This window comes from Hyla sarda, chromosome 1 (genome assembly GCF_029499605.1).
Source record: "Hyla sarda isolate aHylSar1 chromosome 1, aHylSar1.hap1, whole genome shotgun sequence".
Taxonomy (NCBI): Eukaryota; Metazoa; Chordata; class Amphibia; order Anura; family Hylidae; genus Hyla; species Hyla sarda.
The window spans coordinates 476558156-476583238 of record NC_079189.1 but is presented as its reverse complement, the minus strand read 5'-3'; the positions used below and the strand labels follow the sequence as shown (position 1 = coordinate 476583238).

General features: G+C 44.0%; 1 protein-coding gene across 2 annotated transcripts in view; it reads left to right on the top strand.

Moving 5' to 3' along the window:
- Positions 1 to 1644: 1644 nt before the first annotated feature.
- The window catches only part of ZNRF3 (zinc and ring finger 3), a 177568-nt gene continuing 154129 nt past the window's right edge, over positions 1645 to 25083 (top strand). The window contains exon 1 of one of the 2 annotated variants that reach the window (XM_056537224.1): positions 1645 to 2258. In XM_056537224.1, the coding sequence (XP_056393199.1) occupies positions 2046 to 2258 (213 nt within the window). In that variant the 5' untranslated portion in view covers positions 1645 to 2045. Of the gene's footprint in view, positions 2259 to 10252; positions 10383 to 25083 lie in introns of those variants that run through there. The other variant, XM_056537225.1, reaches the window with a different exon arrangement.

The window sequence follows — 25083 nt, the reverse complement described above, 5'->3', positions numbered from 1 at the left end:
GACATCCACACACATACACACCGGACACTAATTTCAGTGCCTTTGCCACCTATATATAACACCATGTAATGTAATGTGTATCACTGCTGTAGTCATAGAAAAAAAGAGGTATGAAACCTCAAAACGCGTCTGACATAAGCAACTAAAAGAATCTTTGGACTTTCAAAGGGGTTATCCAGGAAAAAAAACTTTTTTTTATATATCAATTGGCTCCAGAAAGTTAAACAGATTTGTAAATTACTTCTATTAAAAAAATCTTAATCCTTTCAGTAGTTATGAGCTTCTGAAGTTAAGGTTGTTCTTTTCTGTCTAAGTGATCTCTGATGACACGCGTCTTGGGAAACACCCAGTTTAGAAGAGGTTTGCTATGGGGATTTGCTTCTAAACTGGGCGGTTCCCGAGACACATGTCATCAGAGAGCACTTAGACAGAAAAGAACAGCCTTAACTTCAGAAGCTCATAAGTACTGAAAGGATTAAGATTTTTTAATAGAAGTAATTTACAAATCTGTTTAACTGTCTGGAGCCAGTTGATATATATATAAAAGTGTTTTCCTGGATAACCCCTTTAACCAGTATAACTTGCATTTATGTAAGTCATACGAATTGCACCGATCACTTGGATTTTTTTTCTACTATCCATTGAATTTACCTATCGAGTGTGAAGAGGATCCACTCAAAATACCTGGACGGCTGCACCGCTACTTTGATAATTCCCAATATATCAAAAGGCTCTTAAAAGGAGTACTCTGGTGCAGACTACTCCTGCTCCGTCCTGCCCGGGCTGCAGAAAAAATTTAAATAAACCATCCCTCACCTTCCTGGGTTCCCGCGGAGCGCCACTACAGCTGATCGGTCCTCCGGTCCATCTTCTTCATACTTCCGTGTGAACGAAGCGTCACATGGCGCTCAGCCTATCGTTGGCCGCCGCGATATTCTGCCTCAGCCCATTATAGGCTGAGCGCCATGTGACGCTTCCTTCACACGGAACTATGAAGAAGATGGACTGGAGGACCGATCAGCTGTAGTGGTGCTCTGCGGGAACCCAGGAAGGTGAGTGATGGTTTATTTTCATTTTTTTTGCAGCCCGGGCAGGACAGAGCAGGAGTAGTCTGCACCAGAGTACTCCTTTAAGATTGCTATGTGCCAAACACAACCTTGAAAGATGAGCGGTCCACTCACACTACCCACCTGTAGTACCAACAGTACCAACCATACTGCCCAATGAGAAGCTCTGTCTTGTGTTTTTTCCTACTGTAGTATTATTGGAATTGCAGGCGGAGATTCCATAGTCTGAACCTAGCCTAAGCGTCCCCAACCCTGGATAGTAGAATGCAGTATATTCCAACTAGGGTGCCCCACATGTTGGAAATACACATAAAATAACAAAATCCTCTGTCAGGAAGCCACAACGGGAACAAACAGCCCCGGGTGTGAGGAACAATAGGGGAGACTAAACACAGAAAGAAACGCGTGGAGAGCGCAGTGCAGGAGCCGCAGTGTCCTCCTCACACCCGTGTGTACACGGCCCGACCTCCTCAGGTGCCCGCACGTCCCCGGCCATCAGGCTTCTTTGATCTTTGTCCTCCCGCCTCCCGCGCTCCGCCCCTCCCGCCCGCAGTACTTCCCGTGCCGCCGCCGCTGCTCCCAGCTATCAGGACACTTCTGGAAGAAGAAAGCCGGGATCCTGTCAGAAGAAGTTCCTGATCTTGTGTTGTTCTCAGTGCAGCCCCCTCCTCCCCCGGCACTGGGAGGGGACAGTGAGGGGTCAGGGAGATCTGGGAGGCGGGGACACCCCCCCCCTCCTTCTTTTTGGAAAAAAAAAAAAAAAGAAAGACAATCACGTGGATGAGATGAAAGGGATGCCGCCTGGCAGAGCAGGGAGAGGGAGCGGAGCGAGGATTCTCAGCCATGTAATGGTGAAATGATCGGGAAGGTCTCCCCCCATGTGATCCCTCCTGACTGATCGCCCTTCTCCGATCCTCCTGCTCAATCCCCCGGGCCCCGGGACTAGTCGGAAATGATGTCGATCCCCCATCCTGCGAGATGAAAGAGCCGAGGATCCGGGGGAGCCTACTGTGGCTGGGGCTCCTGCTGGCTCTGGCCCCCGGGGGCTCCCTGGCCAAGGAGACTGCCTTCGTGGAAGTGGTTCTGTTCGAGTCCAGTCCCAATGGAGATTATAAAACGCACACTACTGAGTTACAGGGGAGGTTCTCCCGGGCAGGAGCCACCATCAGCGCCGAGGGGGAGATCGTTCAGGTAAGAGGTGGGGACCCCCCCTTTACGGCACCCCCAGATCCTGTGCCGCAGTGTTGTGATTCTGGATTACGCTCCTGTGCACACTGCTCCCTCCTCGCTGCGGCTCGCCAAACTTTTCCTACTTGTAGGAGGGGAGTGATAGAGGAAGGGGGCATAGCTTGTGGAGTAGTCTGGTCACAAGATGGCCTCTATACTATGTGTGGACTTCATTCACAATAGGGACACTGCTATTGAGTAACACTGTGATAAGGAGAGCTGCCAGGTTCACACAGTCCTGTCTGCACCAGCACTAAAGCCTTTCATTCACTCTGTCTACGGGGCTTCCCTCCTGAAACCACAAGCCCCAGCATGCCTTGACAGCTTGTGACTGTCAGGGCATGCTGGCTGTTGTAGTCGTGTGACAGCTGAACAGGTAGAACCCTAAGAATGAGGTGACTGCAGAGTTTCTCAATGTGTCAAGTCTATGTGTTACTTGTTATCACAGCTTTTACACTTGTTTACATCAATAACCGGCTTGTTTATCTTTTGGGCTCCACTTCTTATGGAATGTTTAAATGATTCATGTAGAGATGTTTAGGTCAGTGTTTGCCAACCAGGGTGCCTCCAGCTGTTGCAAAACTACAACTCCCTGCATGCCCGGACAGCCGCAGGCTGTCCGGGCATGCAGGGAGTTGTAGTTTTGCAACAGCTGGAGGCACCCCGGTTCGGAAACACCAGTATATTCTTTTTCCAGCTTGTTTATTAAAAATATTACAAAAAATATGTTGGGCGTGCCATCCATTGCATGGCCTACATGTGAAATGTTTACTTTTCATTCAGTGTGGTTGGTGAAAAGAAATGCCAGTTTAATAGGCCTTGTCTAGACTGCCTCTATAGGAATCTGAACCATGCTGTGTTAAGGGTTTTTACTTTATTTTAATATTTTTTTTTGGGGGGGTATGTATCCTGCTGCACCCCATGATCTGTCCTGCAAGCAATGAGAGTGGGCTTATGGACTGAGATATTTCACAAAACCATTTTGCTGCGGGATAGAAGTTGGATTGTTAGCGGTGCGCTTTACGCTGAAGATAGGGCTTAACCCTTTGGGTGCTGGAGGCGACATCTGTGGACGGTATGTTTGGAAGGTCAATAGCGTAATAGTATCCAGACTGTTAACCACAGCACACAAATGTTCTATCCTTATTGTCTTTTTTTTGTTTTTGTCTTTTTTTTGTTTTTGAGGTGCTGACTTTTGGGTGATTGGCTGATACAGAATAAAAGGCCTGGATTTTTCTCTATGTGCTTTGCATTTCCATGCCACGTGCTGTGCTGCATTTCCCGGCGCTGCCTGTAAATGCTTTGATGTTTGAGGTTGTTCCCATTTAATTAGACTGCAAGCTCTGCAGGTCAGAGATGATTTCACACTGGATTACATGCATGGATTTAATCGCAATGGACATCCATATCCGTAGAAGGGGATTTATTATTTTTTGTTGATTTTTAATGCTTATTTCGCAGATGCAGACTAAGAAAAGGTGGCGTAGTTATCCGTAACCACCAATCGGATCACGGTTTGCATTTGTGCCTTCGGTGGAAAAATAGAAGCTGGAATCTTATTGGTTTCCATGGACAGCTAACTCATGGACTGGTTCTATACAGGAAACAACCTACCTGGTAGTTTTTTTAGGACAACATTTATTTTGCATGATTTTAGATTTCCACTAATATCCCCAAGGTTCTGTGAGGAATCTGCAAAGAGCATTAGCAGCTGATGTGTTAAAAAAACAAAAAACACCAAATTTAATAAAATATATAAATCCATATATATTTCTGTTCCTGGGGAAAAATGGGGGACAACAGTGGGACCAAGGTTATGTTCACACGGGCAATGTCCGTACGGAAATTGCCCCGACTGCGGAGAAGTGGCAGAACATGCCAGCACTAGGACCGCTTGGAGATGCACCTTACAGGCATTTCCGTGCAAACTCTGCAAAAATAATATACATGTCTGTCCTGCGGACTCCGGAATCGTGGTTTCCGCAGCAGAAACTCTGCCGTGTGCACAGCGCAGCAGAATCCCATTCATATCAATTAGACACTACTGGTGCGGAATTCCCTACGGAAATTCTATCGTGTGAACATAGCCTGACACTATGACCATCTACCAAGGTTTGCACAAAGCTTCACCAGATGCTTTAAAAGCGAATATGAGAGAACAACTGAATTAGGCAGTAATAGCGGCCATATTGATTTTCATGCCGAAACAAGCCCTTTAAAAAAAAAAATAAATTATAATAATTAGTAATAATGATGATTAAATATCCAATCTCCAGCATTTGTATTCATTTCAGTGTTTTTGGACGCAAAAAAGTACGGTCCACAGCCTATTCTTGCCGTAAAAGCAACATCCCTAAAACAAGCCCCAAAAGAGGAAAAAAATGACCCCAATATAAATGCAAAATGGTCACCCCCTAGACAATGTTGGTGACATATTGTGACTTCCATACTAACACAAAACAAGAAAGAAAAAAGATGTCAGTATAATCTAAAGAGCTTTAATAGTACAAAGAAATCATGAAAAATACATAAAAAGAGGAAAGAGGAAAATAGGGGTACCCCAAGATCACCATCGTTGGAAACATATGTATATAGAGTAATAAATGTCACCATTTAGCACAATCTGCCGGGTGAAAGCAGTGATTGAAACGCGTGTCTGGGTGGTGTCTTCCTAGCTTCATCATCATCATTTTGTGCAGATGTACATGTACATAGGTAATAGATTACAATACTGATATATATACGTATCTTACATTTGTTGTCTTATTATATTATTACGGTACTTTGCTCCCTATGTGGTATCCAGTCATACTGCAAATATAGATGGGGATGTTTATTATTCCATTTCATTCTATAGAAATGTGTTTCCAGTGCTGGTGATTCTGGGGTGATGCTTTTTTAAGTGTTTTATTAATTTTTATTTTTGTGCTAATAAAGCTTTTTTTTTTTTATTATTCTTTTGCTTTGGTTTATTAGCCACTGTAAAATCAAGCCCAGATGAAAACCTTATGGATCCTTTTATAGGGAAAGTAAATCAATGAACATGGATTTGTCATATTGGTCATGGCACTTTAGGTTTGTGCGTGAGGTTCAGGCCTTAGAAACTTTATCTTGTATTAGGGTACATTCACACGCGCAGATTTTTTAGTGGGTTTTCCGCTGCATATTTTAAAGTGGGCGGGCTCTTCTCGGCTGTCCGCAGCAGATTTTCCGCGGCGGAATTTACGCTGCGGAAAATCCGCCACTGTCCCTACTGACTTCAATGGGGCTTGCGGCGGATTTTCCGCAGTTTACATTCCGCCACGGAAAATCTGCTGCGGACAGCCGAGAAGAGCCCGCCCACTTTAAAAATATGCAGCGGAAAACCTGCTAAAAAATTAGCGCGTGTGAACCTACCCTTATAGAAAAAAAATGTAACGGATCTTTCATTCAGATTATCTACTGAGCCATATAATGGACTATAAAATGATATATCTGGTTGTTACTAATGCAGGGTGTCATGATGTTATTTGTAGTAACTTGATACAAATGAATAAAGGTATATGTGACTACCATGTGATATCCAATGCTGTTTGACTGTTCTTTTGCTGTGTTGTATGGACTTGTATGCTGGTATCGGCATGTTTTTGTCTTTTGGATATATATATATATATATATATATATATATATATATATATATATATATATATATATATATATATATTATACATACAATCGCTGTACAGTATTCCTGCAGCTGGAGGAGAACCGGCTGGGAAAACCAATAGTAATTCAGCATCTGTAGAGGATGAGATGTCAATGGGTTGAGAGCATGATCTGATTACTTCCCAGGTTTGCTGCAAGTGCGAGAACGTATTGTTGGGAGCACACAGTGGAGGGATCTGCTTTGTGTTAGAGATTCTTCCTGTAAGCGATACCTACATCCTTACTTGTCCTGATCATTAGCCTGTGAAATAAGACACTCGCAGTATGTGCACTTGATAACGTGCAGCTTTTCGGTGGACTATTTCATCATTATTTACTGTGACCTAGATGTTTGCAGGTGTGTATTTATTATCAAGGATATATAAATGTTCTGTTCTGAATGTTGGCACCCTTGACAGTGGTTGAGTATTACCTTATATAGCATATTTACATAGGGGATTTCAGCCCCTATGAGCATTAGAATGGTGGTCCTTCGCTGTCATATAACACGTTACCGGTGGGCAAAATCAGCTTAGGTGTTTCCAAAAACATTTCCAAGTTCTTATGCAAGTAGTTTGTTTTATTTATTTTTAGAAGGATGCTCTGTAACCATGATTTGTATGAGGCCGGCGAATGCCTAATTCACGGCTTCAGAGGGATGTGCAAGGGACATGACGCTGTAAGAGTCTATATACCACTGTTTCCCAACCAGTGTGCCTTCTGCTGTTGCAAAACTAAAACTCCCAGCATGCTGGGAGTCGTAGTTTTGCAACAGCTGGAGGCACACTGGTTGGGAAACATTGCTATACACTGTGGTAGAGCTGTCACTATTCATTATTCTCCCACCTTAGAATACAGCAAAGAAATTTTTAATGTTAACATTAAAACAGAAATTCACAGGGTCGTTGTGCTCGGAGCTAGGGATCGATACCGATAACCTGTGAACTTTCAGGCCGATAGCCGAGAACTTATACAGATATTTCCCTCCCCCCGATAAACTGTTTCTGGCCCCACAGAAGCCGCTGCAGATCAGTGATGTAAAGCTGTCCTGAGTCCAACCACCGCCGCTGCCTGATTGCCTCCCCCTGCCTATCCTCTGGCCAGAGACTGCCCCATTGCCACCGCTGCCCCATTGATTCCCCCCATCCCTGGTTTTATAATTGCCTGTTTTTTGGGGTCTGCGCTACTTCTGGCTCCTGCGGCGTCCTGCGCTGTTGCTGTGCGCTGCACAATGACGAGTGATGTCCTCAACACGACGTCACCATCAGTGGCTCGGCGCACAGTGACAACTCAGGATGCCGCCGGAGCCAGAAATAGAGCGGACCCCGGGAACAGGTAATTATAAAACCGTGGATGGGGGAAGCAATGGGGCAGCGGCGGTGGTTGGACTCAGGACCCCAGGACATGCAGGGGGAGAGAAGCGGGCGGCGGTCTCTGGCTCCGCAAAAGCCGCTGCAGTTATATTGATTTAAAGCGCCCGCATTATCGGCAAGGTAATTTCCGATACTGATAACTTAGAAAATCGTGAATATTGGCCGATAATATCGGCCATACTGATAATCGGTCGATCCCTACTCGGAGCCATTCAGGGTCTGCTCACCTTTTTTTATTTTATTTTTTAATTTTTTTTAAATGGACCCTGAATGGGGTCACAACTGAAACTGACACTGCCAGGTCCTGATAGATCCCATTGACTTGAATGGTCTATCAGCATCTGGTATTTTATGAATAAAGTTTCACTTGTTTGATTGAAATTCCAAGAAAAATACTGTGCAAAGTCAAAAACTGTATGGTGAAAACCAGATGGAAACGTACGCACATAAGGTTCCCATTGACTCCCATGTTAAAAAAAAAAAATAATAATAATATTAAAAAAAAAAAACTAGACATGTCAATACGGTTTTTCACCCGGACCAAAAACCGTGGTAGGCTACGGTTTTGGGTATGGGAACAAAAAACTGGCAAAACGGACACAACCTGATCTTTTGGCATATGGTTTTCAATGGAGACTCAATGCATATGGTTTTTCAGTACGGTTTTCAAATTGAAAACGTATACGGGAACTGTATGGCAATAACGTGGTGTGAACCCAGCCGGAAGCTTTAGTAAGGAAAAGCACATTGCACTCAAGCAGTAGTAGTCAACAAAGAACTTAACCTAATTGAGGGGTAGGGGGATTATATGGGTTGTGTAGTTGTGTACTGGGCAGACTGGGTATTATAGATTAGAACTGCATAGGCCTTTTTGGGGTGAATGAATGGAGTGCCCATTTGTTACTGATGGCTTCATGCTATAGTAATAGAGATCTCTGCTACCAGTCTTGGCAAGCCCAGTCATGTGACTAAAAATAAGTGATTCTTTGCCATTGAAGCTGGTGGCTTGCTGGTTGAAATAAGCCATTGCCATCTCATGAGCGTCATTGCTAGGTGACAATGATGCCTCTCATCCTGCAGAGAGCATACTCCTTTTTAATTTTTTTAAATTTTTTTTTTCATGTTGGGTTTTGGGAGTAAAAGGATGGAAAAGTCCCTCTGACCTTTTTCATAAGTCCCCAATGTGTATGTCTGACATATACCTGTGACAGATTCAAGCTCAGGGGAATAGGACAATTGTCTGAGCTAGGGATCGACCGATATGGTTTTTTTTTTAGGGCCAATACGATACCGATAATCTGTGACCTTTCAGGCCGATAGCCGAAAACTTGTACCGATATTCCCTCCCATAGACATGAATGGAGGGGGCGTGGCATGATGTTATGAGGAGGCGTGGCATGACATTGCATCTCGGGAACAGTGCTCAGCACAGAATGCCAGGAGCTGCACGGAGATCGCAGGGGGTCCCAACGGCTGGACCCCCGCGATCAGACATCTTATCCCCTATCCTTTTGGATAGGGAATAAAATGTCTAAGGCTGGAATACCCCTTTAAAATCTTTTCTGAACTGTTTTTGTCTGGATGGGTCTGGCATATATAATGCTTTGTGTTTTGGTAGTGTTGGCATTAATGACCTCTTTTGGGTTGTTTTCTATTGATGTCCACATTTCTACAATACAACTATTGTCTTTGATTGCATTAAAAGTTATTTTCCATTTTTTTTCTTCAACCTTTCACTTGATGTTGATGCACTATGGAGGCTGTTGATGCTTTGGAGCTGTGCTTGTGGGGTGACCCAAAGAGCCTAGCCTGGCAACAGAGGTGCTATTGGCTCTCTCCCTGCAGGTGTTGTTTTTCGATCCACTTACAGCAGGCCGATGTGAAGTGGTCGGTTTGGTCAGAATGTTCATATCTTTAAATTAACATAGATGTCGCCTGAATGCTCAATTGGCCAGTGGCTATCTCTTCTCCTCCCCAAAGACACATTCTTGCTCGGCAGAGAGGCTTATCTTTCATAGAAGCAATGGATTTGGCATGTTGAAACCCAACATACCCAACCTTTCTCTTGCTTTTTGCTCAACATCTGCCGGGAGGCTCCCATATACTTAAAGGGGTACTGTGCCCATAGACATCTTATCACATATCCAAAGGATGGGGGATAAGATGTCTGATCGTGGGGGTCCCGCCGCTGAGGACCCCCATGTGATTTCCCTGCTACACCCGGCGTTTGTTTAGAGCTTCAGGTGCATCGCTGGAGGCTTGTGATGTCACGGCTGTCACGCCCCCTCCCATAGCCTTGCATTGAGGGGGCGTGGTCATGATGTCACAAGCCTCCGCCCTGCATCGCCATTCATCTGGCAGGGAGTGAAGTTCGCTCCGTGCACCAGATGTCTGGGGTGCCGTAGCCGAGATAGCTGCGGGACCCCCCGCAATCAGACATCTTATCCCCTATCCTTTGCATAGGGGATAAGATGTTTAGAGGCGGAGTACCTCTTTAAGATACTTTAGGTTTTCCCATCAATCTATTGTGTAAGGCCAGCTTTGCTTGTACATTGTTTTGGTCATGGCTAGTTTTGAACAAAATTAGAGTGAATGCGATCAAACCTTAACCCATTGACTGCTTTAGTCTGCATACATGTATTCAGTGACCAAGTACCTGGAAAAAGTAATGGATAGAGTTCGGCCGCAATAAATTTGCTCAACACTAGTTGTGGCTAGGGGGGTGATTTATCAAAACTTGTCCAGAGGAAAAGTTGTCCAGTTGCCCATAGCAACCAATCAGTTCGCTTCTTTCATTTTTAACAAGGCCTCTGCAAAATGAAAGAAGGGATCGGACTGGTTGCTATGGGCAACTGGGCAACTTTTCCTCTGGCCAGGTTTTGATAAATCTCCCCCTATGTGTTTGTATATTGTGTGTGGATGATAGACATGTGCAAATCCAGCGCTTGTTTGAAGTTGCAGTTTTCATCCATGTGATGTGAAAAATGTTTTAAGTGGTTTCTGGGAAGAGTCGGGTACATCTAGTTTTAAGGTAGGCATCCATTTGGCCCGTTTTGTTTCCGTGATCTGGCACAAAGAGTGACCGGTCGACATTCTTTATGCTCACCACTGCCTTAGACACTTTTTTACCATGTGTATTTCCTATGCTTTGTGCCAACTGTTTGCTCTCTTAACTCTAATCTCGACTGAGCTCTTATTAATACAAAATTAGCAACTTAAACAAGCCATTTAAAACTGTTTTATCCTGCCGAGCCGAGAGATAATGTCAAGAGTTGGCAAAATGAAGCAGTATTTTATTCTCTATGGGGCTTTCGTAACACTTATCTAAACTCTCTTTCAAGTTCTTCAGCTATTTCTCTTTTTTTCAGGTTGACAACTTTAATGTACAGAAAATTGACTGAGATTAGAATTTAATATATTTGCTTTTACAGACCTCGTTTGTTTTCTCCCTGAGATTTCCACTGCACCTGAATAATGTCGATAGTTGAAAGAAAGTTGTGAGCACTTTTTAATATAGAGGAAAAATTCTCTGAGGCTGCTGGGAAAACAATTTTACATGTTGTTCTCTGTAGTCCCAGCATACCGTACTTGTATGAATATTGTGGCTTGGTTATTGTACTCCATAGTGACTGAATGCATGATAGGTTTTTGATGCATATAGCCTTCTGTGCAGTCTTCAATCATGTTTATCCTAGTTGTCCTACCTGTGATAACCACAGCATTACTTAGCAGTTGTGGTCATGCCTTAAAATGTAAGGTCGCCGGGATAACCTTTAATTTCGATAAAATAATAATAAAGAAGAAACATACCAACTGGACAGCTGTGGAACTGACCTCTGAAGACCTAAATTCAAAACAATCACATAACATGCATATAACAAGCGGTTGAAGTGTGCCCAAAACTGCGAACGTGGGCCCGCCTATAGAGGGCATGCCTTGTAAAGGAAAAGGGAGGGTGGGCGAGTTTCACCAACGCGCCATACCTTAGTGGAAGGGGTGATTAAATACCCCATGCCACTCTCATAAACACAGCCTTGCAGGCTTAACACTTGTATGCCATACAATAAAAAGACTTGGCACAACAGGATGCAGTGTTGTTTTGCAAATATATGTTGCTGCACGTCACATTACCTTGCAGACCCATGCAGATGGTTTCTACAATTGGCATATCATGATTGTTTGCAATAAGACGCTAGAGATAACCAGAGGTGTTGTAGAACCATAGAATGTGTCGGCAGATAAGAACCATTTGGCCCATCTAGTCTGTCAATAGTCTGTCAATAGTCCCTGGCCCTATCATATATGAAGGATAGCCTTATGCTTATCCCATGCATGTTTAAACTCCTTCACTGTATTTGCAGCAACCACTTCTGAAGGAAGGCTACTCCATGCATCCACTACTCTCTCAGTAAAGTAATACTTCCTCATATTACTGCAGAAACCTTTGCCCCTCTAATTTAAAATGATGTCCTCTTGTGGTAGTTTTTCTTCTTTTAAATATCCTCTCCTCCTTTACCGTGTTGATTCCCTTTATGTATATAAATGTCTCTATCATATCCATAGTCTCTTCTTTCTTCCAAGCTATACATGTTAAGGTCCTCTAACCTTTCCTGGTAAGTTTTATCCTGCAATCCATGTACTAGTTTAGTAGCTCTTCTCTGAACTCTCTCTAGAGTATCTATATCCTTCTGGAGATACAGCCTCCAGTACTGCGCACAATACTCTAAGTGAGGTCTCAACAGTGTTCTGTACAGCGGCATGAGCACTTCTCTCTTTCTACTGCTTATACCTCTCCCTATACATCCAAGCATTCTTCTAGCATTTCCTGCTGCTCTATTACATTGTCTTCCTACCTTTAAGTCTTCTGAAATAATTACTTCCTAAATCCCTCTCCTCAGATACAGATGTCAGGACTGTGTCAAATATTCTATATTCTGCCCGAGGGTTTTTATGCCCCAGGTGCATTATCTTGCACTTATCCACATTAAATTTCAGTTGCCAGAGTTCTGACCATTCTTCTAGTTTACCTAAATCCTTTTCCATTTGGCGTATCCCTCCAGGAACATCAACCCTGTTACATATCTTTGTGTCATCAGCAAAAAGACACACCTTACCATCGAGACCTTTTGCGATATCACTAATGAAGATATTAAACAATATTGGTCACAGTACAGATCCCTGAGGTACCCCACTGGTAACAAGACCTTGCTCTGAATATTCTCCATTGACTACAACCCTCTGTTGTCTGTTACTCAGCCACTGCCTAATCCACTCAACAATATGGGAGTCCAAGCTCAATGACTGCAGTTTATTGATAAGTCTTCTATGTGGGACAGTGTCAAAAGCCTTACTAAAATCTAGATATGCGATGTCTACTGCCCCTCCGTGTTTATATATAGTATACTGTATATAGCAGCAACTCTATATACTACTTGTATTTACATCTGCACCCTAGCCAGTCATTGACAATGATCTCACCTTTCCATTTTTGTTATATGTAGGTGACTCCCATACGTTAGTGGACCAATGTGTCTTATACTGACCAGTACTTATTCTCAAGATGCTTTCTCTACCTGATGTTAGTTTCACCCTTACAGGGTTGTACCCTGGAATAGAGCATGCTAATCTTATAGAGCCCCCATTCTCACTTTTATGTATAAAGTACCCTAGAGTGACTCTCTGTGGCCAACTATGCTTCTTTACTGTTCTCAACATCACTTTTTCATTTTATATAATATATTAAAATTCTTTCTATTTATTGATACAACTGTTAGTTGCTTTTGCATTTGTATATTGCTTTTCTCTATGACACTTTCATGGTTGTCTAACTGCTGATGACATGTCATGAGAACCTGTAATTGTTCTGTACAAATTATTTTTTTTTTTTAGATGCATGTTAACATTGGCCAAAACTCTACGAAATTCAATTTCTTTCCAATAGAAGTACAACCAGTAAAATCCTGAATGTGTCCAAGCTAACATTTATCATTAAAGTAGAAGTGGTGTAGACATACACATCACTGCTTTTACGCAGAGCATTAGCTTTTTGTATATACTGTTTTATTTATGAAACCTCTTGACTGAACCCATATGCCAAGATTATCGTATGGTCGACATGCTCTGTCAGACAGAAAGTACCCATACTTTTTCTTGCGCAGTATGGCATGTATTATACTTGCATTCATGAAACCAGTGAATGTGCTTTCTATCATGTTTTGCAGTCATTGCGGCTGTCTGGATGCTAAAAACTGATCAGTAAGGACTGTCGACCACATAACACCGACCAACCTTTATCGGTTTGGCAGCCATCTGAACCCAGCTATCCCTGTCCTATTTACAAGTTAAATCACATGGCACAAATAGTTTTTTCTTTCATAGATCTAATTATAAACATTGAGGTCAGGTAAACCTTCCTCTTAGGAACCAATTACCGTATTATTATATTCCACTAGGTACCTGCTTTTTTCCATACAGAGGCATACATAAAAAGCCTAAGGGAGAGGTATCATGGTAACCAAAGTCTGTGCATATATTGCAATATGTTTTGCAACATTAACAGTGATGTTTATGTTTGTAGATTTAAAATTTACGAGAATTGTTATAGAAGTACCGATGAAGAATGAGCCCATTCAGATTAAAGGGTTTGATCTATACATAATTGCTCCTTAAAGGGTAGTCCGCCCCTAGACATCTTATTCCCTATCTGATTGCGGGGGTCTTGCCGCTGGGGGCCCCCGCGATTTCTGCTGCAACACCCCAGACATCCGGTGCACGAAGCGAACTTCGCTCCGTGCCAGATTTCTGGCGATGTGGGGCGGAGGACGTCACACCCCGCTCGGAATGTCACGGCCACGCCCCCTCCCATAGACTTGCATTGAGGGGCGTTGCGTCATGAGCGGAGCACATCCTTGACGTCACAAGCCTCCGGCGCTGTACCAGACACTCTAAACAAACGCTGGGTGTTGCAGGGAGATCGTGGGGGTCCACAGCGGCGGGACCTCCGTGATCAGACATCTTATCTCCTATCCTTTGGATAGGGGATAAGATGTCTAGGGGTGTCATACCTCTTTAAAGGGAACCTGACACAATGTTTTACCCCCACCATAGATACTGTAGCACGTGCTGTGTTCCAATTTTTTTACTATTTGTTCCCCAAAGCACTACATACCCTATTAACTGAAGTAATAAAACCTCCTACCCTACAGAAGTGTCCACTGGACATATCCTGAAGTGTGTGAAATGTGCTACAGCATGGTGGCAACATATTATTGGGTTAAAGGAGTACTCCGGGATGGGAAAATGGCCTGTCATACTGCCGGCAGTAATAAAATAAATAGGTACATACCTTCCGTCCCTCCCCTGGTGCCTTCGGTAACCGGCTCTGGCCTCCGCAACAATCCTCTTCCTGGTTGCCGGTGGTCAGCGTGTCATACTGCAGCAAAGTCCTGCCTCGGCAGGCGATAGACTGATCGGCAGTGTGACGTTTACGGCCCCGGCGGCAGGAAGAGGATATCGGTGGAGGCCGGAGGCATCGGGGGAGCGGCGGAAGGTCTGTACCTCTTTATTTTTTTACTGCCTGCAGTATGATGGGCAATTTTCCCATACCGGAGTACTCCTCTTAAATCATAATGACAGTTTTCCTTTAGATTGACTCTAAGCCCAGATTTGCTCCTCTTTTATCTGACAAACAGGAAGCGGTAAGCATTGTGTAGGTTTTTAGTTCCCTATTCTCCTCCGCTTCGACTTGGAAACTGGTGGTGATTCCCTTTCTGCCCTAGTATAGGAGCAAAGCAGCATGAACTAGATCCGGAAATAGGTTCCTTTTTGACCTTTTAATATGGTATCCTCTATTCTAATAGTTTATTCTGCTACACCATGAACATTCCCATAAAACAGAGGACAAATTCTTTTTACAAGGATATACTACATGTCCTAAATGCACAGAAATTCCCATAGCCTGAGAAGTAAAATAGATAGAATTTTCGTGACTGTAATTTTCAGCTTTTTGTAGGCCATTTGCTAAATTACGAATATCATATGATATAATTGATATAATTTTCTTAATTTCTCCATGAAATGTAATTGACCTTAATGTTACATAAGTGCCGTGATTATGTGTGCCTATGAGTAGGGGCGTTATTCAAAGGGCAAACTTTCCAATACCAAAAGTGAATTGGAAAACAGTCATGGCACATTATGGGTAATTGTTTAATGACCAGTCTTTATGTACATGTTGGTATAACGGATTCATGTGCGAGCCTTGTGTATAGTGCCAAAAGTAGGATGAGATCCTGCCATGTGAATGTAGAAAAAGCCTTCTGGAGAAGCTTTGTATTAATTTGGTCCGTTCCTAGTTTTGGTATCAAATATACTCTATAAAGCCTCTCAGTAGGTACGGTATATATTCGTATAAGCCGAGTTTTTCAGCACGATTTTTCGTGCTGAAAACACCCCCCCTCGGCTTATACTCGAGTGCACTCTCCACCTTTTAACCCCTTCATCAGTGGTCTTCCACCTGTGGCCCTCCAGATGTTGCAAAACTACAACTCCCAGCATGCCCGGACAGCCATCAGATGTCCGGGCATGCTGAGTGTTGTAGTTTTGAAACCTCTGGAGGTCTGCAGGTTGAAGACCACTGCAGCCTTCGTCATCATCCAGCCCCCCCTTTTTGTTTTGTACTCACCTCCCCTTGGCGGGAAGTTAGGGTGAGCTGGTCCGGGCCGTCTATGCTGCAGGGACCGTCCGGTGAGGATGGTTAGTCGTTGCGGGCTGTCCATTTTCACCGGGGGGGGGCCTCTTCGCGCTTGGGGCCCAGACTAGTGACGTTGCCTTGACGACGACGCAAAGGGACGTTCATGCGCAACGTCCCTGTGCATCGTCATGAAGGCAACGTCACTAGTCCGGGCCCGAAGTGCGGAGAAGAGGCCCCCCTCTGAAAATGGACAGCCCGCAATGACTAACCATCCCCACCGGACGGTCCCTGCAGCATGGACGGCCCGGACCAGCTCACCCTAACTTCCCGCCGAGGGGAGGTGAGTACAAAACAAAAGAGGGGGGGGGGGGCTAGATGATGACGAAGGCCGCAGTAGTCCTCAACCTGCGGACCACCAGAGGTTTCAAAACTACAACACCCAGCATGCCCAGACAGACGATGGCTGTCCGGGTATGCTGGGAGTTGTAGTTTTGCAACATCTGGAGGTTCGCAGGTTGAAGACCACTGATGAAGGGATTAATAGGCGGTGATGATGAAGGGAGGGGATGATGACGGGGGTCTGGATGATTACAAGGGGGGATGATGTATTTCCCACCCTAGGCTTATAGCCGAGTCAATAACTTTTCCTGGGTTTTTGGGGTAAAATTAGGGGCCTCTGCTTATATTCGGTCGGCTTATACTCTAGTATATACGGTACCTATGCATATTGGGTAAAAGTGAGTAAAAAATGCAGATTTCTGCAGGATTGTCTGACTATGTAAGGTGTATGGGTTTGTCCTATAACTTCAGGAACAGTAGATGAGTGGGGAAAGAAGTCCTTTCAAGATGCCTCAACCTTTGTTCCTATAGGAGATAAGTCACTGCCGGCATTTAATTACCCTATTACATGGCCCGATTAGTGGCTGTATAGGCCGATATTGCCCTGTGTAATACGAGCAAGTGTTCATTTGTCAGGGGATCACACATTTTATTAAAAATCTTTGTTTGTCAGCCGCACATCTTGGTGTGTAAACTAGGAATGCCCAACAGTGATGGAGGTAAAGGGCCGCATGAACGACCCAGTGATCTTTTGTGTGACCATGCCCATACCATAATTGACCATGTAATGGCCTTTTTAAAGGGGTACTCATGTAGAATTTTTTTTTTAAACTGGTGCCAGAAAGTTAAACAGATTTGCTAATTACTTCTATTAAAAAAAATCTTAATCCTTACAGTACTTATTAGCTGCTGATTAATACAGAGGAAATTCTTTTCTTTTTGGAACACAGAGCTCTCTGCTGACAATCACGAGCACAGTGCTCTCTGCTGACATATCTGTCCATTTTGGGAACTGTCCAGAGTAGGAGAAAATCCCCATAGAAAACTGATGCTGCTCTGGACAGTTCATAAAATGGACAGAGATGTCAGCAGAGAGCACTGTGGTCATGATGTCAGCAGAGAGCTCTGTGTTTCACAAAGAAAATAGTTTCCTCTGTAGTATTCAGCAGCTAATAAGTACTGGAAGGACTAAGATTTTTTTTTAATAGAAGTAATTTACAAATCTGTTTAACTTTCTGGCACCAGTTGATTAAAAAAAAGTTTTCCACCGGAGTACCCTTTTTAAGGGACTAATCTATAGATCAAAGCCGTTCTAGGGCATGGATCTGCCTGTCTAAAAGAACCCAAATGTTTTATTTAGAAACAGAAAGTTGCCAAAAGAAAGACCACTTGCTCCATCTAGATCTCCTTTCTATTTCCTTTTTCATTTTTTCTTAGTTTTATATGTTTGTTTAGGTTTAAATTCACTTAGTGTGAACACAAACACCATCTGCTGAGATATTTGTTCCAGGCATCTACTACTTTTTACTTTATATTTTAACCCCGTAAAGTGTCTTCATTCCTGACAGTTACTGTACGTAATAGTTATTAAAGGAGAACTCCAGACCATAAAAATTGTCCCCCATAGTGCCGGCAGTAAAAAATAAAGATGTACATACCTTCCTCCGCTCCCCCGGGGCCTCTGGTAACCGGCTCCGGTCTCCGCCGCAATCCACTTCCTGGTTGCCGGTGGTCGGATGAATCAGCCAATCACCATCCACAGCGCAGTCCGACTCGGCCGGCGATAGGCTGAGCGGCAGTGTGACGTTTTCGGCCCCGGCCGCAGGTGCCGGTGTAGTGAAGAATTTTGTGTCCTGAAGCGTTTTCACACTGCCGCTCAGCCTATCGCCGGCGAGTCGGACTGCGCTGCGGCTGGTGATTGGCTGATTCATCCGACCACCGGCAACCAGGAAGTGGATTGCGGCGGAGACCGGAGCCGGTTACCGGAGGCCCCGGGGAGCGGAGGAAGGTTTGTACATCTTTATTTTTTTACTGCCGGCACTATGGGGGACAATTTTTATGGTCTGGAGTTCTCCTTTAAATAATGGTTTAATTTTGTGTGAAAGTCCTTCTTAAAAGTTTCATTTACTTGGCTAAAAGATCAAAATTCTTTACGATCTGAAGTGTAGTTCACCTTAATGCAGTGAACACATATATCAGTGTTTCCCAACCAGGGTGCCTCCAGCTGTTGCAAAACTACAACTCTCAGCATGCCTGGACAGCCAAAGGCTGTCCAGGCATGCTGTGAGTTGTAGTTTTGCAACAGCTGGAGGCACCCTGGTTGGGAAACACTGACAAATATATATAGTATTGTAACTTTTTATTTTTTGATTATTGTACATAGCAATTTTCCCTAGACGGAGACCACATTTTGTCAAAGCATGTGTTTAAATAAACAGTGTTTTCTATTTACAGGAGTTAAAATGGGACTTAAATACAGGTTGTAGATTTTTGGATTGATGGGAGGAGAAAGGTTCTTCTTTGTAGCCAGACAGTGTTTTCCACCTCTTGGGCGTCTGGTTTCCTTGGCTGTATGTTAACTTGCCAGACTTAAAAGAGCATTTTCACACAAAACATACAATTGACCATATATTATTAAACCATGAGTCTGAGCAGCAGCATTTGATAACCATGTTGGTTTTAGTTACGGAAATATTAACATTATACTCTTCATATGTGGTGATCATCATTTTTTTTATTTTTTATTTTTTTACAAAGAATTGGTTTTCACTTCTCGGCCTGGACACTTCATGAATATATGTTCTTCTGGGAGGGTAAATTCCAGCGCAGCATATTTGGAGCACAAATCTCTTCGACTATCCCATTCCTCTGAATCAGGCATGTAGAAGTCCATGTGTTGGCCACCAGAATACTCTTCTTTAGATGAAATGTATGGAACGGATTCAGTCATTGGAATTTTTAGATCTGTTGGGGTATCAGTGCTGAGATCCTGTCTGATCTCTCTCTCTATATATATATATATATATATATATATATATATATATATATATATATATGTATATGTGTGTGTGTGTGTGTATATATATATATTTATTTTATTTTTTTTGACATCCACATGACATGTCAAAACTTTTTTTTAATTACCTGAATGCCGTAAAAGGATTTTCTAGGAGGTAGGAGCAGTAAATGTTATAAAATAAAGAAACCACCCTTGCCCAGTTTCCAGTGCAGATACTCTGGTGGTCACTGACTGTCTTTTTTTATTTTCCTACATTAGTGATGAGTGGTTTATTCATCTGAGCATTACTGCCAATCGTTGGCTTCTGCAGTGGTGCTAACATATGCAGCAATGGACCGCCAAACCCAATGATTGGCTAAAGTAGTCATACAGTAGCAATGGACCGGTGCTGGAGCAACCTGGGTTCACATCACATTTGTTTAGGAATGCAAGCAAAAAATGTTTATTGCTGTATACTAGGGCTGCACGATATATCGCAAAAGCAATCGAATCGTGATTTTTGCTTTTTGCAATATGGCGATATGGCCCCCCAGGAAAACATGCGATTATCTGCTCGGGCTGGCTCCCATGAGCAGGTAAAAACGAATAAATTTAAATACTAGAAGTCAGTGTTTCCCAACCAGGGGGCCTCCAGTTGATGCAAAACTACATCTCTTAGCGTGCCCGGACCGGCAAAGGCTGTCCGGGCATGCTGGGAGTAGTAGTTTCACAACAGCTGGAGGCACCCTGCTAGAAAAACACTGAGCTAAGGGCGCAGGGAGAAAAATAAAAAAAATAAAAACCTTCTGATCACTTAGTCCCGGTCCCTGCAGATTAGTCTCTGTGCGCTCCAGAGTTTCCTCTCTTAGTACAGTAGGACCTTTCCCTTTTCAGCCAATCACTGGCCGCAGTGGTGTCACGTGTCAAGCCAGTGATTGGCTGATGGGGAGAGGTCTTGTACTACAGTAATACACTAGGTTTCCCAGGTCCCGCGGAAGATTTGAAATCCGCCCGGGAAACTCGGTGTATTTCTGCAGTACAAGAATGTGACAGAAGGGGGGGGGAAATGTGACAAGGGGGAAGAGAATGTGACCAGGGGGGTGTGACAAGGGGGGGAAATGTGACAGGGGACGAGAATGTGACAAGGGGTGGGGGGGAATGTGACAAGGGGGAGATGTGAATTAGGCGGTGGGCATAAAATGGGTGGATAGATGTGAAATGGAGGCGATTGGACATGAAATGGGGAGATTTCACAATTTTTTTTAAATTATATCGCATCGCATATAGCAATATTTAGGCCCAAAATCGCAATCGCACATTTTCCCCATATCTTGCAGCCCTACTGTATACCAGTGGTCTCCAAATTGTGGCCCTCCAGATGTTGCAAAACTACAACTACTTGCACCATCTGGAGGGCCACAGTTTGGCGGTCACTGGTGTATACTACAGCATTCCCATGCTGGGGCCTATTCACTGTAATGGACAAAACATTTACTTTTGTTTTCCATTTAGTGTAAGACCATCGTCTTTCAATTTACTCGTCTATTTAATTTGTTCATAACAGACTATTGAAAATATTGTAACTTGAGACCATAACTCTATGAAAAGTAATAATTTGTTCTGAAACCCCTGAAATAAGAAAAAAGGAAGATTAGAGACAATTGGTGGAAGTGAATACAATAAAAGTCCTTACTTTAAAGACCCTTTTACATAGGCCATGTAGCTCTCGATGACGTGCGCAAATCTTGGTGCTCGATTAATGATCCTTCACGTAGGTCCATTATCGTGCAGACCAAGCTTCAAGAACAATTGCAGGATCAATTGTGGCCCATAAATGTCCTCATTATTGGCTGGATATTCCCAGTTTACTTGAAGCGATGTACGGCCTTTAAGAATGATTTTAAGACCTGCATAAAAATCAACTATCAAAGAATGTTATTGCTTTTGTCGGCTGATCGATGGCACTTTGACACTTGACAATTATCTGGAATAAGCATTTTTGTAAAATTCATTTGGCTGATCATCGCCCTGTGTAATTCTCACAGGGGACCAGAAAAATCTTTGCTGGTTTCAAGTTGCAGTGACCCAGGAAAGACCAGTGTCTGGTTAAAAATACTGTGTATCGAGGAACCACAGTATGTTGGAGACCTATAGTTTTTAAAATCACAATGCAACAATGCTGTTTCCACAATCTACAGTATAATGGCCCCTAGACTTCTAGGGGTTCCAGGTTTACTAACCCCCTTCTTTCAGATGTCCACTGCGATGTATAGGAAAGTACTTTTGCTACATAAAGGACATCAGCAGAGAAAAAACGTATCCCCTATCCACGCTAGGACCCCCTCTGATCTCCCGAACTGGGCCCCAGCATTGCTGTGTGTCGGCTAATGCGCTAGTGAGCTCGAGGGGCACGCCCCCTTCCATACAGCACTATAGGAGAGGTGGCGATGCACGAACGCTGTGTCCCCGCCTCTCCAATAGAGATACACAGAGGGGGCATGTCGATCGCAACGTCATGCTGCGGCCAACACGCCTCCTGCACGGGAGAGCTGTGGCAATGCCGGGGCCCCGTGCTGGAGATAGCGGTGGGTCCCAGCGCTGCAGATTTCCTTAAAAGGGGTACCCTGCTAGAGGATCCCTGCGGTCTCCTGGCAAGGCAGCGGCTGCGTCTGGAACACCGAAGCTTGCAGCTTCCGCGTTTGTGATGTCATGCCACGGCCCTTCCATTCATGTTTGTGGGAGGGGGCATGACGGCTAGTACATAGCTGTCACGCCTCCTCCCATAGATGTGAATGGAGGGGGTGTGGCGCCTTGCATTGTCAGTCATCGGGCACGGAGCGGAGTTTGCTCCGTGCACTGAATGACGGGACCGCAGCACAGATCATGCAGCGCAGACCCCCCGTTCTAACATCTTATCCGCTATTCTTTACATAGGGGATAAGATGTTTCCCCTTTTAAGTATTACCTAGTAGTTATGCACCATCATTGGTGTAGTATAGATAATATACAGTATACTGGCTAATGTATATTTAAACTTGTATTTTTTTTTCTAAGAAATATGAGCCTTTGTATGTGAGATTGTATGCTGGATAGTAAAGGAGCAGGGGGGGAAGTGCAGTATTTCCTTTAGCTAGAGTAGAGGCAGTTTAGGTAGGAAGTATTGTATGTACACTGCTCAAAAAATAAAGGGAACACTAAGATAACACATCCTAGATCTGAATGAATGAACTAATCGTATGAAATACTTTCGTCTTTACATAGTTGAATTTGCTGACAACAAAATCACACAAAAATTATCAATGGAAATCAAATTTATTAACCCATGGAGGTCTGGATTATGAGTCACATTCATAATCAAAGTGGAAAACCACACTACAGGCTGATCCAACTTTGAAGTAATGTCCTTAAAACAAGTCAAAAGAGGATCAGTAGTGTGTGTGTGTGTGGCCTCCATGTGCCCGTATGACCTCCCTACAATGCCCGGGCATGCTCCTGATGAGGTGGCGGATGGTCTCCTGAGGGATATCCGCCAACTCCTGGACAGTCTGTGGTGCAACGTGGCATTGGTGAATGGAGCGAGACATGATGTCCCAGATGTTCTCCATCAGATTCAGGTCTGGGGAACGGGCAGGCCAGTCCATAGCATCAATACCTTCCTCTTGCAGGAACTGCTGACACACTCCAGCCACATGAGGTCTAGCATTGTCTTGCATTAGGAGGAACCCAGGGCCAATCACACCAGCATATGGTCTCACAAGGGGTCTGAGGATCTCATCTCGGTACCTATTGGCAGTCAGGCTACCTCTGGCAAGCACATGGAGGGCTGTGCGGCCCCCCAAAGAAAGGCCACCCCACACCATTACTGACCCACCGCCAAACCAGTCATGCTGGAGGATGTTGCAGGCAGCAGAACGTTCTGCACGGCGGCTCCAGACTCTGCTTTCATCTCTGAAGAGCACAGGGTGTTCTCCGGCAAATGTCAAACGTCCTGCACAGTGTTGGGCTGTAAGCACAACCGCCAGCTGTGGACATTGGGCCCTCATACCACCCTCATGGAGTTTGTTTCTGACCGGTTGAGTGGACACATGCACATTTGTGGCCTGTTGGAGGTCATTATGCAGGGCTCTTGCAGTGCTCCTCCTTGCACAAATCCGGAGGTAGCGGTCCTGCTGCTGGGGTGTTGCCTTCCTATGGCCTCCTCCACATCTCCATACTGGCCTGTCTCCTGGTAGCGCCTCCATGCTCTGGACACTACACTGACAGATACAGCAAACCTTCTTGCCACAGCTCGCATTGATGTGCCATCCTGCATGAGCTGCACTACCTGAGCCACTTGTATGGGTTGTAGACTCTGTCTCATGCTACCACTAGAGTGAAAGCACCGCCAACATTCAAAAGTGACCAAAACATCAGCCAGGAAGCATAGGAACTGAGAAGTGGTCTGTGGTCACCACCTGCAGAACCACTCCTTTATTGGGGGTGTCTTGCTAATTGCCTTTAATTTCCACCTGTTGTCTGTTCCATTTGCACAACAGCATGTGAAATTGATTGTCAATCAGTGTTGCTTCCTGAGTGGACAGTGTGATTTCACAGAAGTGTGATTGACTTGGAGTTACATTGTGTTTTTTAAGCGTTCCCTTTATTTTTTTGAGCAGTGTATTAACTTTTTTTTGCCCTTTTTGTCTGCTTTTCAATTGAACAAGCCCCCGGCCTCCACCAGTGTCTCAAGTTGCAGTTCTTCCCTGTCTGTCGGTTCAGGGATCAGAGGTTCCTGCATGTTGAATCTGGCAGCGCCAGGGGCCAGTTTCTAACAGGGTGACAGCATTTTTAATTTAACATCGCCGCCTTTGATGTTCTTTAAATATTTATAGGCAGGTTTAGATATCTCCGACAGGGATATTATTAATTTATATATATTTTCTAAGTAGTTGCATGTCACACAGCCACTTCAGTTTTAGTTTAAAAGTACACCACAACTATTACTGTATTTGTGAAAATGAATTTTTATATAACATTTACCAAATGTAGGAATTTTCTTTTCTACACAGTTGAAAACTACATAGGTGCACTAACTAGAGTATAATATTTCTCTTTCACAGTTGTCTTTTTAGATATTTCATCATTACACAGCTTATTATACTAAATAACAACTGACTGTCTGTCATTGTTGTATTTTTTTTACTCTATTGGATTTTTTTGCTACAGCATTATAATTTCTCTTCAATTAATAGATGTTAAAAGCATATGCCCAGTATTAAAGGACATTTGCATTGCAATATAACTTACCCCCTATACGAAGCGAAAGGGCCCCCCGGGATCTCCTGGACGGGGGCCGTGGCACTATGATGGAAAGAGGGCATTCCGTCCCCTCATGACGCGGCGGCCGCACACACCCCCTACATGTACCCCATAGAGATACCTGGAGGCGGTGTGTCTGCCGCAGCTTTCTGCTGAGGACAAAACTGTACTTCCTGCAGACTGCCGTGGCCCCGTCCAGGAGATCCCGGGGGGCCCCAGTGCTCGGACCCCCCGCGATCTATAACTTATCCCATAATAATAATAAAAAAATAAAAAAAACTTTACAAAGCTGCCTTTGGGATGGGATGACCATTAGATCCTATATTGACCCCCAATATTAATTATGTTGGTGGCTGAGGGATTAATACTTTGCAGCGCTGTGGTCCTAGGTTGAACTTTAACCAT